The sequence below is a fragment of the Microcebus murinus genome, chromosome 10 (genome assembly GCF_040939455.1).
Source record: "Microcebus murinus isolate Inina chromosome 10, M.murinus_Inina_mat1.0, whole genome shotgun sequence".
Taxonomy (NCBI): Eukaryota; Metazoa; Chordata; class Mammalia; order Primates; family Cheirogaleidae; genus Microcebus; species Microcebus murinus.
The window spans coordinates 10,141,433-10,154,754 of NC_134113.1; the positions used below are offsets into that span (position 1 = coordinate 10,141,433).

The window sequence follows — 13,322 nt, forward strand, 5'->3', positions numbered from 1 at the left end:
CCCCTGAGAGGATGCCCCGGACTCGGTCTCAGGCCTGGGCATTTCCAGTGCGCCCGTGAGGTGGGCACCTCCTTGCCTCCTGGGTGCTCAGCGTGGGCAGCAAGGAGGTCTGTTGGGGGCTGGATTCCCAGGCCCTCTGGCTTCACCTCTGTCATGCTATCTGACCCTCAGTCAGGCCTGAGACCTGCGTGCCCCCTTCCTGGCCCTGATGGTGGCTTTCAGACTTGGAACATGACCAGTCTACCAGCATCTACCCTGGTGCATCGTTGGTGCCCAGGGAAATACCCGGAGGAGATGATGGGGACCCTTTTCTGGGCTTTCTGTGTACTGGCCCATCCAGGGACCTCAAGTGTTTGGGGGGCGTCACCTGAAGAGAGGGCAGCCAGGAACCAGTCTTTGGCAAGCCAGACTTTTATTGTAACCATTAAGGAAGCAGACAACAGCACCTCCGGCCTCGAGAGCCCAGGACAGGCAGCTACAGTTAGTCCTTCCGGCTCCACCTCTGGCTCCCCTCCCCGGAGCTGCCCCCTCCATCTCCCACCTCTGTCTCTCAATTCACAGGCAGCCACCCACCCGAGCCAGGCTGGATGGTGGGCCTGGTGCGCGGCATCAGATGGGTAACGCCCTCGGCCTAGAGAGGTGGCAGAGCCCCACCATGTCCATGTTAGCCATAGCTCTGCTTCCGTCTTGTCCTTTCCCGGCTGCGAGCCCAGCATGTGTGCCCTTCCCCACACCCTCTGCCTGGCACTCTGTCCACCGCCTCTCCTGGCTGCTCCCCTGCTTCCCCCGCCCACTCTGCGGCCTCCTGCCCTGGGGAGCAGGAGATGCTCTGCAGCCGCCCTCCTGCTGTGCTGCTTCTGACTCCCTGCACCGTGGCAGGGCCCGTCCGGGTCACAGTCACATGCACTGCTACACCAGGCACCTGGGCTGGGCTGCTTGTCAGGAGGGGCAGCTGATCGCTTGGGTGAACATGGGGTGGCCTGGCACAGAGGAGACACCGACGGAGTGGACGGGTGGGCCAATCCCAGAGGCCACTGAGGATTTTCAGACCTGGGGTCAGGACCAGGGCCATCAGAAGTGGCTGGGACATCTGCCATCATTCGTGGAGTTAAACCCCGAGGAACATCCTGACTTGGCCTTTCTGGTTACCTGACCCTGGACAAGTCACAGAACCTCTCTGAGCCTCACCTGGGAATTGGGAATCATAATTCCTAGGCCCAGGGCAGCGGTCAGCGGCAGCTGCTCTACCGCACAGAGAAACACTTTGTGAACTGCAGACCCCAGCAGTGCTCCTGCTTCGGGGTTTCGGGAGGAAGCCACTGAGGAGAGCCAGGGACTGGCTGGGTGGGCTGGGGACCCCTTCCCAGAGCAGTGGGCGCCCCTTTCCGCTCCAGCCCATTTCTCCCCGATACCTGCGGCCCTGGCTCGGCTTCATCCTGGGACAAGAAGCCCTTCGGGGGGCAGGTGGCGAATGACGGGCAGTCGGGAGGGGTGCACCCGAGGGTGGGGACCTACCCGGCCCCAGCATGCCCTGCCCTGTGCCTCGCAGAGCTGCAGGATCTCGTGCACATCTCCCGGGCCCGGAAGCCGGCGTTCATCTTAAACTCCACAAGGGACGAGAAGCGCACGTAAGTGCAGCGGGGCAGTGGGCCGCCTGTGCGGAGCCTCCACTGGTGCCCTCGGTGGGCTCGGGGCTTTCATCGCTGCCCCACCACAGCCTGTGAGGGCCCTGCTTCTAGCTCTGCAGTTCGCAGCAGGGACGGGGTCTGAGAGCCCACGACGGCTCAGTCATTAATGCCGCACGGTGTGGGCTCTGGGGGACCAGCATAGGGTCGTGCAGCTTGGACCTGGCCTGGCTGGTGGCAGTGCTCCCCTCCCTGACCTCCTTGGTCTGGGGAGGGGAAAAGCACCCAGGGCCCCTTTGGAGGGATCTCAGTGGCTGCTCCCCGCTGCTCCCTCCCAGTTCCTTCCCCCGGCTCCCTCCACTGCTTTCCCAAACAGTATATACTGTACACCCAGGCCTGCGTGATGGGGCTCAGAGAGAAGCCCAAGTCCTGCCCTTGAGACACAGTCCCCGTTGCCTGGAATCAGTGCCACCCGACACAGAGGTGCCGGGACAAGTGTGTTTGCAGTCGGCCACACTCTCTCCGCCTCCCTTAACAGCACCGTCAAGCTGTTTGCTTGCTCCTCATTACTTCTCACTTTCTCACCAGCCTTCCTACAGAACCTGAGCCCCCGAGAGGTTAAGTGACTTGCTCAGGGTCACACAGAGTGAGGGTCAGAGTGGTGACCACACTCAGGTCTCCCAAACCCACAGCCTTTCTGCCACCACAGGCTATCTGGGCCCTACGCCCAGTGCCAGCCCCTGCAGGACAAGCTGTCCTCTCATGGCCCATGAGCCCTGCTCCTGGCCAGGACACTGTGCTGCAGGGCTCGGCTGCTTGGCCCCTTGGGGTATCGCCTTGGTGTTTTCCACTCATTTCCGTGGCCACCGTTATATGTGCCCTGGGGGTGCACCTGCCCCATCAGCGTTCTTGCCTTTCCCTCCTGCTGCACCCCCTGTGTTCATCAGTGCGTGCGCGCGCTGCGGGGGAGGAAGAGAGCAGAGAAGGAGTAGAGTGGAAGCGCCCTAGCACCAGGAAGCGGTGGCACGGGGCAGGCTGTGCTGGAGGGTCCCGATGACGTCAGGGCAGGCTTCCCTCAGGCAGTGACATTCAAGCTGAGATGGAAAGAGGAGACCAGAGGAAGGTTCCAGGCTGAGGAGACCATGGAGACATTCCCCCAGGGCACAGCTGATGAGGGTGGGTGCCTGGCATGCTCTGCCACCTCGGGGCCTGGGCTGGGCCAGAAGTGCAAGACATGTCAGAGCATGTTGGAGAGCACGTGGCTTAGGAGGCAGCAGACTCAGGTCCAGCTGTCACCTGGGTGACTTTGTGCCCATGACCTGACCTCTGAGCTTCATTCTTTTCCTTCAAACATGTGCACAGGGATGACAGGGAGGGGCTTCCTCAGCGGGGTCTGGGACACTGATGGGGGGAGTGCCCTGACTCCCCCTCACCACCATTCCTGGCCTGCTGTGGGGTACCAGCCCTCCTCCCCCAGCCGGGTTTAATTCACACAGACTCTTATCAGGCACCTGCTTTGGGCCAGGCCTGGTACTGACCAAAATTGGGTCTCTGCCCTCAGGGAGCTCCCTGTCCAGAGTGGGGCTGACCCTGTGTCCCACTTCCCATTTCCCGAAACACTAGACATTTATTCCTTGCTGCCCCCACACCCCAATGGCAAGGAAGCTCCTGGGGTCACCCCGTCAGGGCGCAGATGCCTGGGCGAGGACTGAGAGAGTGTGGATGCAAAGTGCCAGGCTGTGATGGGCCCCTCTCTCCTGCCGCTTCCCCACTGCAGCCACGACCACCTGCTCTGCCTGGACGGAGGGGGCGTGAAGGGCCTTGTGATCATCCAGCTCCTCATCGCCATTGAGAAGGCCTCGGGTGTGGCCACCAAGGACCTCTTCGACTGGGTGGCAGGGACCAGTACAGGAGGCATCCTGGCCCTGGCCATTCTGCACAGTGAGGGCAGCCCCTTGGTGGCAGGGGTGGGCGCAGGGTTGAGACCTGCCTTCGGAAGCAGCCGAGTTTCTTTTCAGAGCCTTGCCAGAAGAGGGCTGCGGGGCGGGGAGGGCTGCGGGGCCGGGAGGGCCCCAGGCTGGAAGGAGAAAGGCTGGGTGCTGGGCTCGCAGGGCAGAGTGCACAGTGTCAGGAACCCAGAGGCCTGGTCTACACACTTACTTTGGCCCACGGGGAGTTAAGAGCCAGGTGGGTCGGGGGTAAAACAAAAGGGGTTGCTCGGCTGGAGCACAGTCCCCTAGGCTGCCAGCCCAGCACTTCCCAGGCCACAGATGCCCTTCCTTCACTGCAGCTTTGCAGATGTGACAGGCACTTGGCTTTCTGGACAGAGGGCTGGGAGCCCAGCGGCACAACGGCTCCTATGTGGAGCTGTCTGAGCTGTGTGATGCCACTCGGGAGGGTCAGGGTCCAGACACCCCACCGTCACAGTGGGCCTTGTCCTTGGACTCGACATCCCTGACCGATGTCCCCTGCCCCTGGTGCTGGTCCATTTTTTTCCAAGCTCCTCCCAAACCTAGATCCTGCTCTCAGCAGCCGCCTGGGCTGGCTGTGCCCCATGTTCCCGTAGCAACCCAGACTGGTGGCCATGCCTGGTTAACCTCTCACATGGCAGAAGCTTCCTTTCAGCCACCCCTCTGCTGGCACACCCACCCCTGGCCCCCGAGGCAGACGGGCAGTGTCTCTTCCCTGGGGGGTGCCGCCTGCCCCTTGGCCTTGTCTGTCTGCAGGCTCAGAGGACAAGGCTGTTCCTTCTTTTCTGTGACAAACAAGGTGGATCTAGCTCTTATGAGCTTTTACCCTTTCAGTGCCCATCTCTAGGAAAAATAATGCAAAATTGTGACTACGAAATTAGGTACAGAGCCTTCGGGCTGCAGAGGGGGCATTTCTGCCTGTATGGGAAGTTGCAAAGGAAGGGCCCAGAAGTTCAAGCTTGCTTAATCCCTTGGAAGTGCACCTCTCTCTTCCTCCTGCCTCCTGCCAACTGCTGGCCTCTGGTCCCCGCAGCTGGCCTGTGCTCAGGCCCTCTGTGAAAGGTGTCCTCTTCCCACGGGAGTCCTGAGTGTGGCCCTCCTGTCTCCCCACCTCTGACCCCTTGTTCCTAGGTAAGTCCATGACCTACATGCGTGGCGTGTACTTCCGCATGAAGGATGAGGTGTTCCGTGGCTCAAGACCCTACGAATCGGGACCCCTGGAGGAGTTTCTGAAACGGGAATTTGGGGAGCACACGAAGATGACGGACGTCAAGAAACCCAAGTAAGCCGGCAGCAGGAGCGCAGTGGCTGTCCGTAGGGGCGGAGGGCTCCCTGTCCTGCTCTGAGTAAAGCTTGGGGTGGGAGGAGAGTGGCTCTTCCCACCCACCTGGAGAGCAGGTGGGAGCACCCTGACCCTTGACGGGAGCAGGGAGGGGCTGCAGGGAGGCGGGGCAGGGGCATGGCTGTCACAGGCACAGGCTGGGAGCAGAGGAGGGTGTGCCCTGGTGGGCCTGGCTCCGAGTGGATCTCGCTTTTACAAGCTTTGACACTTTTGGGGCCCTTCCTCTAAGGAAAATAGTACAAAATTGTTGATATAATTAAGCCATTCCTCATATATTTGGGATGACACAGGCCATCCTGTTTTGTTCTGTTTCCTTTTTCTTGCCTTATTTTGGATTTCTCGAATAGTTTATATCATTATATGCTACTTTCCAATAGTTTGAAATTTATGCACACATTCCTGTGGCTTGTTAGTGTATACTTACTATAAGAACCTGAGTTTAATTGATACCATTACTCTGTCATCAGATAATCAGGATTTTTTTTTTTTTTTTTTTTTTTTGTTGCCCAGGCTAGAGTGAGTGCCGTGGCCTCAGCCTAGCTCACAGCAACCTCAAACTCCTGGGCTCAAGCAATCCTTCTGCCTCAGCCTCCCGAGTAGCTGGGACTACAGGCATGCACCACCATGCCCGGCTAATATTTTTTTTATATATATATATATTAGTTGGCCAATTAATTTCTTTCTATTTATAGTAGAGACGGGGTCTCGCTCTTGCTCAGGCTGGTTTCGAACTCCTGACCTCGAGCAATCCGCCCGCCTCGGCCTCCCAGAGAGCTAGGATTACAGGCGTGAGCCACCGCGCCCGGCCGATAATCAGGATTTTTAAACACATTAATTCCATATCTCTTCTTTCATCTTATCTGTAATTGTTTCTCTGTATTTTAGATCTGTCTTGTTTTTTAAGCTTCAAAAGACATTGTTCTTTTTTTTGAAGTTGATGTTCATTTAGATTTGTCTAATATGACTTGGTGTGCTGTAAAACACTGCTGGGGTGGTGATTTGTAGTGTTTGCCAGTTCCCATAGCACAAATACTCCCACTGTGGCCAATCTCAGTCTCACCAACAGTTTAACAACCAGCCTGTAAGATTTAGCAATAGGTTCTGGCAAGCCAGTATGCGTGGCTCCAGGACACCACTGGACGTGTGTGTAGGTATGTTTATACATATATGTATATATGTAGGCACATGTATATGTGTGTATCACTTCTTTGCTCTGCATTCTTTCTTGCATCTCAAACTTTCATATATGATCACTCTTCTAGTCTGCTGGTAGTGAATTCTCTACCAGCAGAATTGTTTGAAAATATGTTTATTTCACTGTCATCATTTGAAGATAGTTTTATTTCACTCTTATTCTTGTTAGATATAGAATTCCAGCCTGCTGATTCTCTCATAGAATATGTAAAATATCATTTTATCATCTTTTAACTTCTACTGTTGCATTCACAAAGTCCATTTCATTCCTTTGAAGGTAATTGGTCTTTTTTTACTCTTGATGCTTTTATTTGTTTATTTTTGGTGCTCTACAGTTGCACCATGATATATATAAATATGGATTTCTTCTCATTTATCCTGTGTGATATATGTTGGTCTTCATGAATCTTTGGATTAGTGTCTTTCTTCAGTTTAGGAAACCTGAGTCATCTCTTTAACTCTTGGCTCTGCCTAATTGTCTCTCTCCTATCCTTCTATAAATCCAACTAAACACGTTAGACTTTTTCTATCTTCCACCTTTTAACTTCTTTTGTATTTTCTATCATTTTTTCTCTCTGTGTTACATTCTGGATAATTTCTTCTTACCTGTTTTCCAACTCACTAATTCTTTCTTTAGCTTTATCTAATTTTTAATTTAGCTTATTCATTGAGTTTTTTTTTTGTTATTGTATTTTTTTAAATGTCTAGATGTTCTATGATTCTTCTTCATATCTTCTAGGTGATTACTTATAGTTTCCTCTCTCCTGAAGATATTATCAAGCTTGTCTTTGATATTTTTATTTTATTTTATTTTATTTTATTTTATTTTGATATTTTTAAACATTGTAAATATATCTATTTTATCATCTTTGAGGATTTAAATATCTGCATTCCATTTAGGTATGTTTTGCTGTTTATGTTGGTTTACACCATTGGTTCTCATTCATGATATTGTATGGTGTGTGCCTGCCCTTTTATTTTAAACTATATGCTGCTCCTTAGTGTTGAAAATAATATGTGCACATTCTTTGACTCCTAAAATGAGAGTATCTTCCTCCAGATTGTGTTTTCTCTTCTAGGTAGCTACCTACATTACTGTCTAAGACTACTTTAACTAAATTATTGACATGAAGGGTTTGAGACCTTCCCCAGGTGATGTGAATTTGGACTATAACTTTATAAGAGGGTTAGTTTTCAGGGATTTTTTTTCTCCCTGTTTTGTCCAGAGTCAAGGCAACTTTCCTTGCAACCTCCAGGGACAGGTTTATTTCTGGTTCATCTTTATCCTGAGAATGTAGCCCTTCGGGGTCCCAACCTAATGTGGGGAGGGTCTCTCATTACACTTCTTTCCTTTGATGGGCCTTGGACTTTGACTTCTGTCTCCCTCACCCTGTGAGGTCATCTACTCTGAAGTTCACATTTACTGAGTTTGGTATCTATCTACCTCCCGGTTAAAGCTGGGTCCGTGTTCCATTTACCTCTGATTTCTTATCCCCAGTTTACCTGGGGAGTTTACTCTGATGTTTCCTTTCTATCTTGTCAAATTGTCTATGCTTTTAAGGTTTTCAAAAATATTTTTTCAGCATTTAAATTTTTTTCAGTGAGAGGGTTGTTCAAATAATCTTCCCTATAATCCCAGCGATTTGGGAGGCCAAGGCGGGAAGATTGCCTGAGCCCAGGAGTTTGAGATCAGCCTGGTTAACATACTGAGACCCCACCTTTACAAAACTTTTTTTTAATAATTAGGCTGGGTACAGCGACTCATGCCTATAATCTTAGTATTTTGGGAGGTCAAGGTAGGAGGACTGCTTGAGGCCAGGAGTTTGAGACCAGCTTGAGCAAGAGTAAGATCCAGTGTCTACAAAAAACAAAAAAATTAGCCACACGTGGTGGCATGTGCCTGTAGTCGCAGCTTCTCAGGAGGGTGAGGCAGGAAGATCACTTGAGCCCAGGAATTTGAGGTTGCAGAGAGGTGATGATGCCACTGCACTCTAGCCCAGGTGACAGAGCAAGACCCTGTCTAAAAACAAAACAAAACAAAACAAATTAGGTGTGGTGGCAAACACCTGTAGTCCTAGCTACTCAGGAGGCTGAGGTGGGAGGATTGCTTGAGCCCAGGAGTTTGAGGCTGTAATGACCTATGATCAAGCTATTGCACTCCAGCCTGGATGACAGAGTAAGACCCTGTCTCAAAACCAACAAAACAAAACAAAACAAAATAACACATAATCTTCCCACAGTATTCCCAGAAATGGAAAACTAATCCTTTTTATTTCTATGCAGTTTTTTGTTCACTTTCCTTTATATTTTTCTCTTCAATATAACAGATGTATTTCTGTGTTGCTCTGAACTGCCTGTAAGCACAGTTATGAATGGCTGCAAAACATTTCCTTGTTTTCTTACCCCTTCTATTGTTCCATTTAGGGTTTTCACTATAATAAATTACATTGTGATGAATAGTCTTATATAAGAAGCTTTCGTTATAGTGAAGATTATTCCTTTAGTACAGATTTTCCAAAATGAAATTCTCAGATGAAAGAGCCAGGACATTTGCAAGAATCTTAGTTGATACATACTAGTGTTCCAGGGGGCTGTGCCAGCAGTATTTAAGGGTGTCTGTGTCTCTCAAGGTAAGTAGGAGTCTTCTCTAATGAGGTGTAGACTCACATGGTGGAACATTGAAAAGGCATTAAAGGTGACACAGTGCAAAGTCTCCTCCCACTCCTGTCCTAGAGCTGCAGCCACCAAGCAGTTCCCTTCCCCAGAGTCAGCTCACTATTGCCATTGCCACTCCTAGGCCTTTCAGAATTACCCTCTGACCAAGCGAGTAGATATGTGTGGGTTTTTTGTTTTTAAATAAATGGTGGCATACTGAACACAGTCCTGAACTGTGCTTTCTCCATGGAACCATAATCTTGGCATTCATGCCCATTGGCACACAGAGCACTTGCTTCCTCCGTCATTCTGTGGTGACGCAGACCCCACTGGGTGTGTGGGCCACGCTGCATTCAACTATGCTGCTGATGGACACTTCAGTTCTTCCCAGTCGTCTGCTCTAACAGCCAGGCCTTGCTCACCTATCTCCCACAGTGTGACCGCTTCTTAGGATGAATTCCCAGAAGTGCCATCCCTGGGTGTAAGGATAAGCCCCTCGGCAATTTGGACAGAGATTGCTCTATTGCTCCCCAGCGGTTGGCTCGGGCTGACACTGCAGGAGAGAGCTATTTGGGGGAGCTTGTGGGAGAGAAGCCCCCCATCCGGAGCAGCAGAGGGGGGCCCTGGGGGCCTGTGGGAGTGGGGATTCTGCTGCCCAGGGCCTGGGCATGATGTTAGGCGAAGGGACAGGTGGGTGAGTGGGTGACTCAGCTGTGCCCCTTCCTCGCTTCCCTCAGGGTGATGCTGACAGGGACACTGTCTGACCGGCAGCCGGCTGAACTTCACCTCTTCCGGAATTACGATGCTCCAGAATCCGTGCGGGAGCCTCGTTTCAGCCAGAACATTAACCTAAGGCCTCCAACTCTGCCCGCAGGTTAAAACCATGTGTGATGCGTTCGTGGGAAGCAACTGGTCTGAGAGGCTGCAGGGTGGTGGGTGGGAGGCACAGAGTTGCACCCTCACCCCACCACCAGCCCACCCACCGCCGTGGTCTTTATTGGCTAGGGATGGGCACTGCCAGGGATGGGCACTGCCACTGCTAGGGATGGGGAGCTGCCAGGCTAGAGGAGGCCCCAGGGGGTCCTCAGCCGCACCTTGCCTTCCACCTGGACAGCCAGGCCGGACAGCATGGCCTCGTGGGGCCCACTTCTGAAGAGTCCCCGGCCTCCCTCTCTTCCCACACCCAGGCCCCCAACGCACTCCCTGAGATCTGAAGTGCGTGGGTTTTATACCTGTGCCTTCTGCTGCTGGGCCCCCTCCTCCCCCACCCCAGACCAGCTTGTGTGGCGGGCAGCCCGAAGCAGTGGCGCAGCCCCCACCTACTTCCGGCCCAACGGGCGCTTCCTGGATGGCGGGCTGCTGGCCAACAACCCCACACTGGACGCCATGACCGAGATCCACGAGTACAACCAGGACCTAATCCGCAAGGTGAGCGCCATCCCAGGTCGGCTGGACAGGAGCGCTCACTGAAGCCGCCCTGTTGCAGCAAACCTTGCGAGGGGTCGACTCGCAGGAGAGCAGGTGGCTGTCACTGATGCATTCATTCGTTACGCAACAGCAGTGTTGTCTCACGCTTGAACCCATGTGATTGGTCGGGTCTGCCTGAAGCTCTGTGTTGAGAGGGATTCTGAGGCCCAGTCTGCACTCAGTCTGCTGTTAGTGGGGAGAGCAGCATGCATGCCACACGTGTGTCACTCTGTGGCCAGCCTGAAGGTGGCAAAGACTGTCAGGGACAGGAGGGCTCCTGGGACACCCTCCAGTCTCAGCTTCCTATTGTGGGTGAAGAGCCTGGGACCCAAAGCACCAGGGACTTGCCCAAGGTCGTCCAGCTAAGTGGCAGCAGATCTTGATATGGAGCAGCCAGGGCCCTGGGTTCCAGCCTCGGCCCCACTTCCCTGCCCTGCGGCCCGGGCAAGCCTCTCCTCACACCCCAGCTTCTCTGGGTCCTCGTCTGTGAGGTGGGGGAACCAGTGCCCTCTCCACAGACTGGGTGCAGGATTAAATGAGATAATGATACAAACACCTGGCAAATGACAGAAACCAAGGAATGTTCCCTCCCTTTGCTCCCCTGGCCACCACCTTGACTCAGTCCAGCTGCAGACGGGCTGTGCAGGACCATTCTCATAGCTGGTGCATGTGCAGGCCGTGTTGGTACACAGCATGGCACACGACGTCACACCAGCTCTTCCTGGTGAAAGGGCTGCAGCTCAGAGGCCACAGCCAGACCCCGGCCTGCAAGGGGCTGGGCTGGGCTTAGCACCAGGCGTGCTTTTGCCATCACAGCCCTCTTTCCCTGTCCTCATGTGCTCCAGTGCCCAGCCCTGGGCCTCCCTCTGACCCCCCCCCCAGGTGCCCTCACCTGCAGAAGGTCCCCTCTGACTGCCCTGTCCTTTTCCAACAGGGTCAGGGCAACAAGGTGAAGAAACTCTCCATTGTCGTCTCTCTGGGGACAGGGAGGTCCCCACAGGTGCCCGTGACCTGTGTGGACGTCTTCCGTCCCAGCAACCCCTGGGAACTGGCCAAGACTGTTTTTGGGGCCAAAGAACTAGGCAAGATGGTGGTGGACTGTGTGAGTTTGGCCCCTCCCCAGGCCGCCGCCCAAGGGGTCTGCAGCCCAGGTTGATGCCTGCACCTTCACCCCGTGGGGCCCTTAGTGTTGGGGGACACCACAGGGCTCTGTCCATCCTCTTTAGCCAGCTGGGGGGAAAGAGTCCCTGAGTCTCAGTGCTGGGCAGGGACCCTCAGTGACCATCTGTAGGGGGGTTTTCAAACTGCCTTAGCTGTGGATCCCTTTCTGCAAACAAGCTGGTGCAGGAGCCCAGAGCGTAAGACACACAAAGCTCCCTCGATGAGAGCACGTGGAGGCCTGTCCACTCAGCTGCTGCCCCCTGACCCCCCACCGACCCCAAACAGGCTCTGCTGAGACCCCTGCCCCTCTGATTGCACAGCTGGGACAGTCACACAGCTCCAGGAGGGGGCCTTGCCCGAAGTCACTCTGCTGCTGAGTGGCTAAGCCTGACCAGAACCTGGGGGTCCCCAGGTGGGGACTCTGGGACAAGGGGGCAGTGCTCGGTGTGGGTGAGGCTCACTGAGGCTGCTTCTTGGCAGTGTACAGATCCGGATGGGCGGGCCGTGGACCGGGCCCGGGCCTGGTGCGAGATGGTCGGCATCCAGTACTTCCGGTGAGGGCTCAGCCAGCCCCAGCCCCAACCCTGGCCTGGTGGGACCCATCGACCTTCCCCCCCCAGCTTTTGGCCTGGACTTTCTCTTTCCCCAAGGGGCTGCTCTTGTCCCAAGCCCGCCCCAGTCCTAGCTCTTTTCCTCCACTCAAGCTGAGCATCCTAGGGTGACCCGCTCCTCCTTGGCCCGGACAGGTTGAACCCCCAGCTGGGGACAGACATCATGCTGGACGAGGTCAGTGACGCGGTGCTGGTCAATGCCCTCTGGGAGACCGAGGTCTACATCTACGAGCACCGGGAGGAGTTCCAGAAGCTCATCCAGCTGCTGCTGTCACCATGACCCCCAGCTGCCCCACCCCACCCTCCCACCCAGCCCCTGCTGGGGAGACTGTCCGCTCGGCAGACCCAGGGCCCAGGCAGCCCTGCATCCACAGATGGAACTGGAGGGCACCGACTGCCTGCCCAAGGCTGGTCCTGAAGGCCTCTCTCCCCTGACCCCGCCCTCCAGCACCTTCTGTCATTCTAGGCTTAGAAAGTCTAGAGCCCCCTTGGCCTTCTCCCTGACTGTGAAGGACAACTGACAGCTCAAACACTAAGGGTGCTGGGGTACCCTGCCCTGCCCCAGCCCCGGCCTCCCAGAGGGCCTGCAGGGGCTGCCTCTGCCACAGCCCCAGCCCCGGCCTCCCAGAGGGCCTGCAGGGGCTGCCTCTGCCACAGCCTCCAGTGAGGCTGTTGGGGTTCCCTGGGTGCAGCCCGCCCCTTCTGCCCTCTGCCCTGTTCCCTAGGGCTGGGGCTAGAGAAACAGGGCATCCCCCACACCGTCCGCAGGGAAAACCCAGGCCGCAGGAGTGGCATGCCCGTTTGACTTTGCCCCTCGACACTGGCTGCCCCACCCCAAGGGCTCTCAAAGGTCACTGCTAGGAGTTAAGTGATTCTTACTGATGGAAGTGGTTTAAGAGTGGGGTGGGGCTCCAGGTCTGCCCTGAAACTGTGAAATAAACGGTTTGGATTCAAGTTCACCTGTGTCGTTCGTGCTATGGAGCGAGTGTCCCTGTCCTCCACCCCAACCTCCCCTCAGCCTTAACCTTTAGCCTTGATTTGTCCTTTTCTTGTGGCCACTCAGACTCTGTTTCCTGGGCCCCCTGGGGCAGGGGCACTTCCTCTTTCCTCCAGAGTCCCCCAAACAGGCCCTTAGGGTATTCAGAGGCAGCTGCCTGGCCTATGTACCCCAGGCAGGCCCTGGGGAGGGAGGTCTCAGTCGTTGCCATGGGAGCTGAGGGTGAGCCCCCATTTGAGACCCAGAGAGGCAGGGGACTTGGGCACAGTCAGGCAGCGAGTGAGCAAGGCCGGGTCTGCC

General features: G+C 54.8%; 1 protein-coding gene across 4 annotated transcripts in view; it reads left to right on the forward strand.

Annotated features, from left to right (window-relative positions):
* Nucleotides 1-12,979, forward strand: part of PLA2G6 (phospholipase A2 group VI) — a 45,923-nt gene extending 32,944 nt beyond the window's left edge. For all 4 annotated transcript variants that reach the window (XM_012741891.2, XM_012741895.2, XM_012741890.3 and 1 more), the window contains 8 exons: nucleotides 1,550-1,628; nucleotides 3,403-3,566; nucleotides 4,727-4,877; nucleotides 9,524-9,660; nucleotides 10,060-10,214; nucleotides 11,188-11,355; nucleotides 11,895-11,968; nucleotides 12,161-12,979. In XM_012741891.2, coding sequence (XP_012597345.1) covers nucleotides 1,550-1,628; nucleotides 3,403-3,566; nucleotides 4,727-4,877; nucleotides 9,524-9,660; nucleotides 10,060-10,214; nucleotides 11,188-11,355; nucleotides 11,895-11,968; nucleotides 12,161-12,305 — 1,073 coding nt within the window. In that variant the 3' untranslated portion in view covers nucleotides 12,306-12,979. The remainder of the gene's footprint in view (nucleotides 1-1,549; nucleotides 1,629-3,402; nucleotides 3,567-4,726; nucleotides 4,878-9,523; nucleotides 9,661-10,059; nucleotides 10,215-11,187; nucleotides 11,356-11,894; nucleotides 11,969-12,160) is intronic.
* The last annotated feature ends 343 nt before the right edge of the window (nucleotides 12,980-13,322 follow it).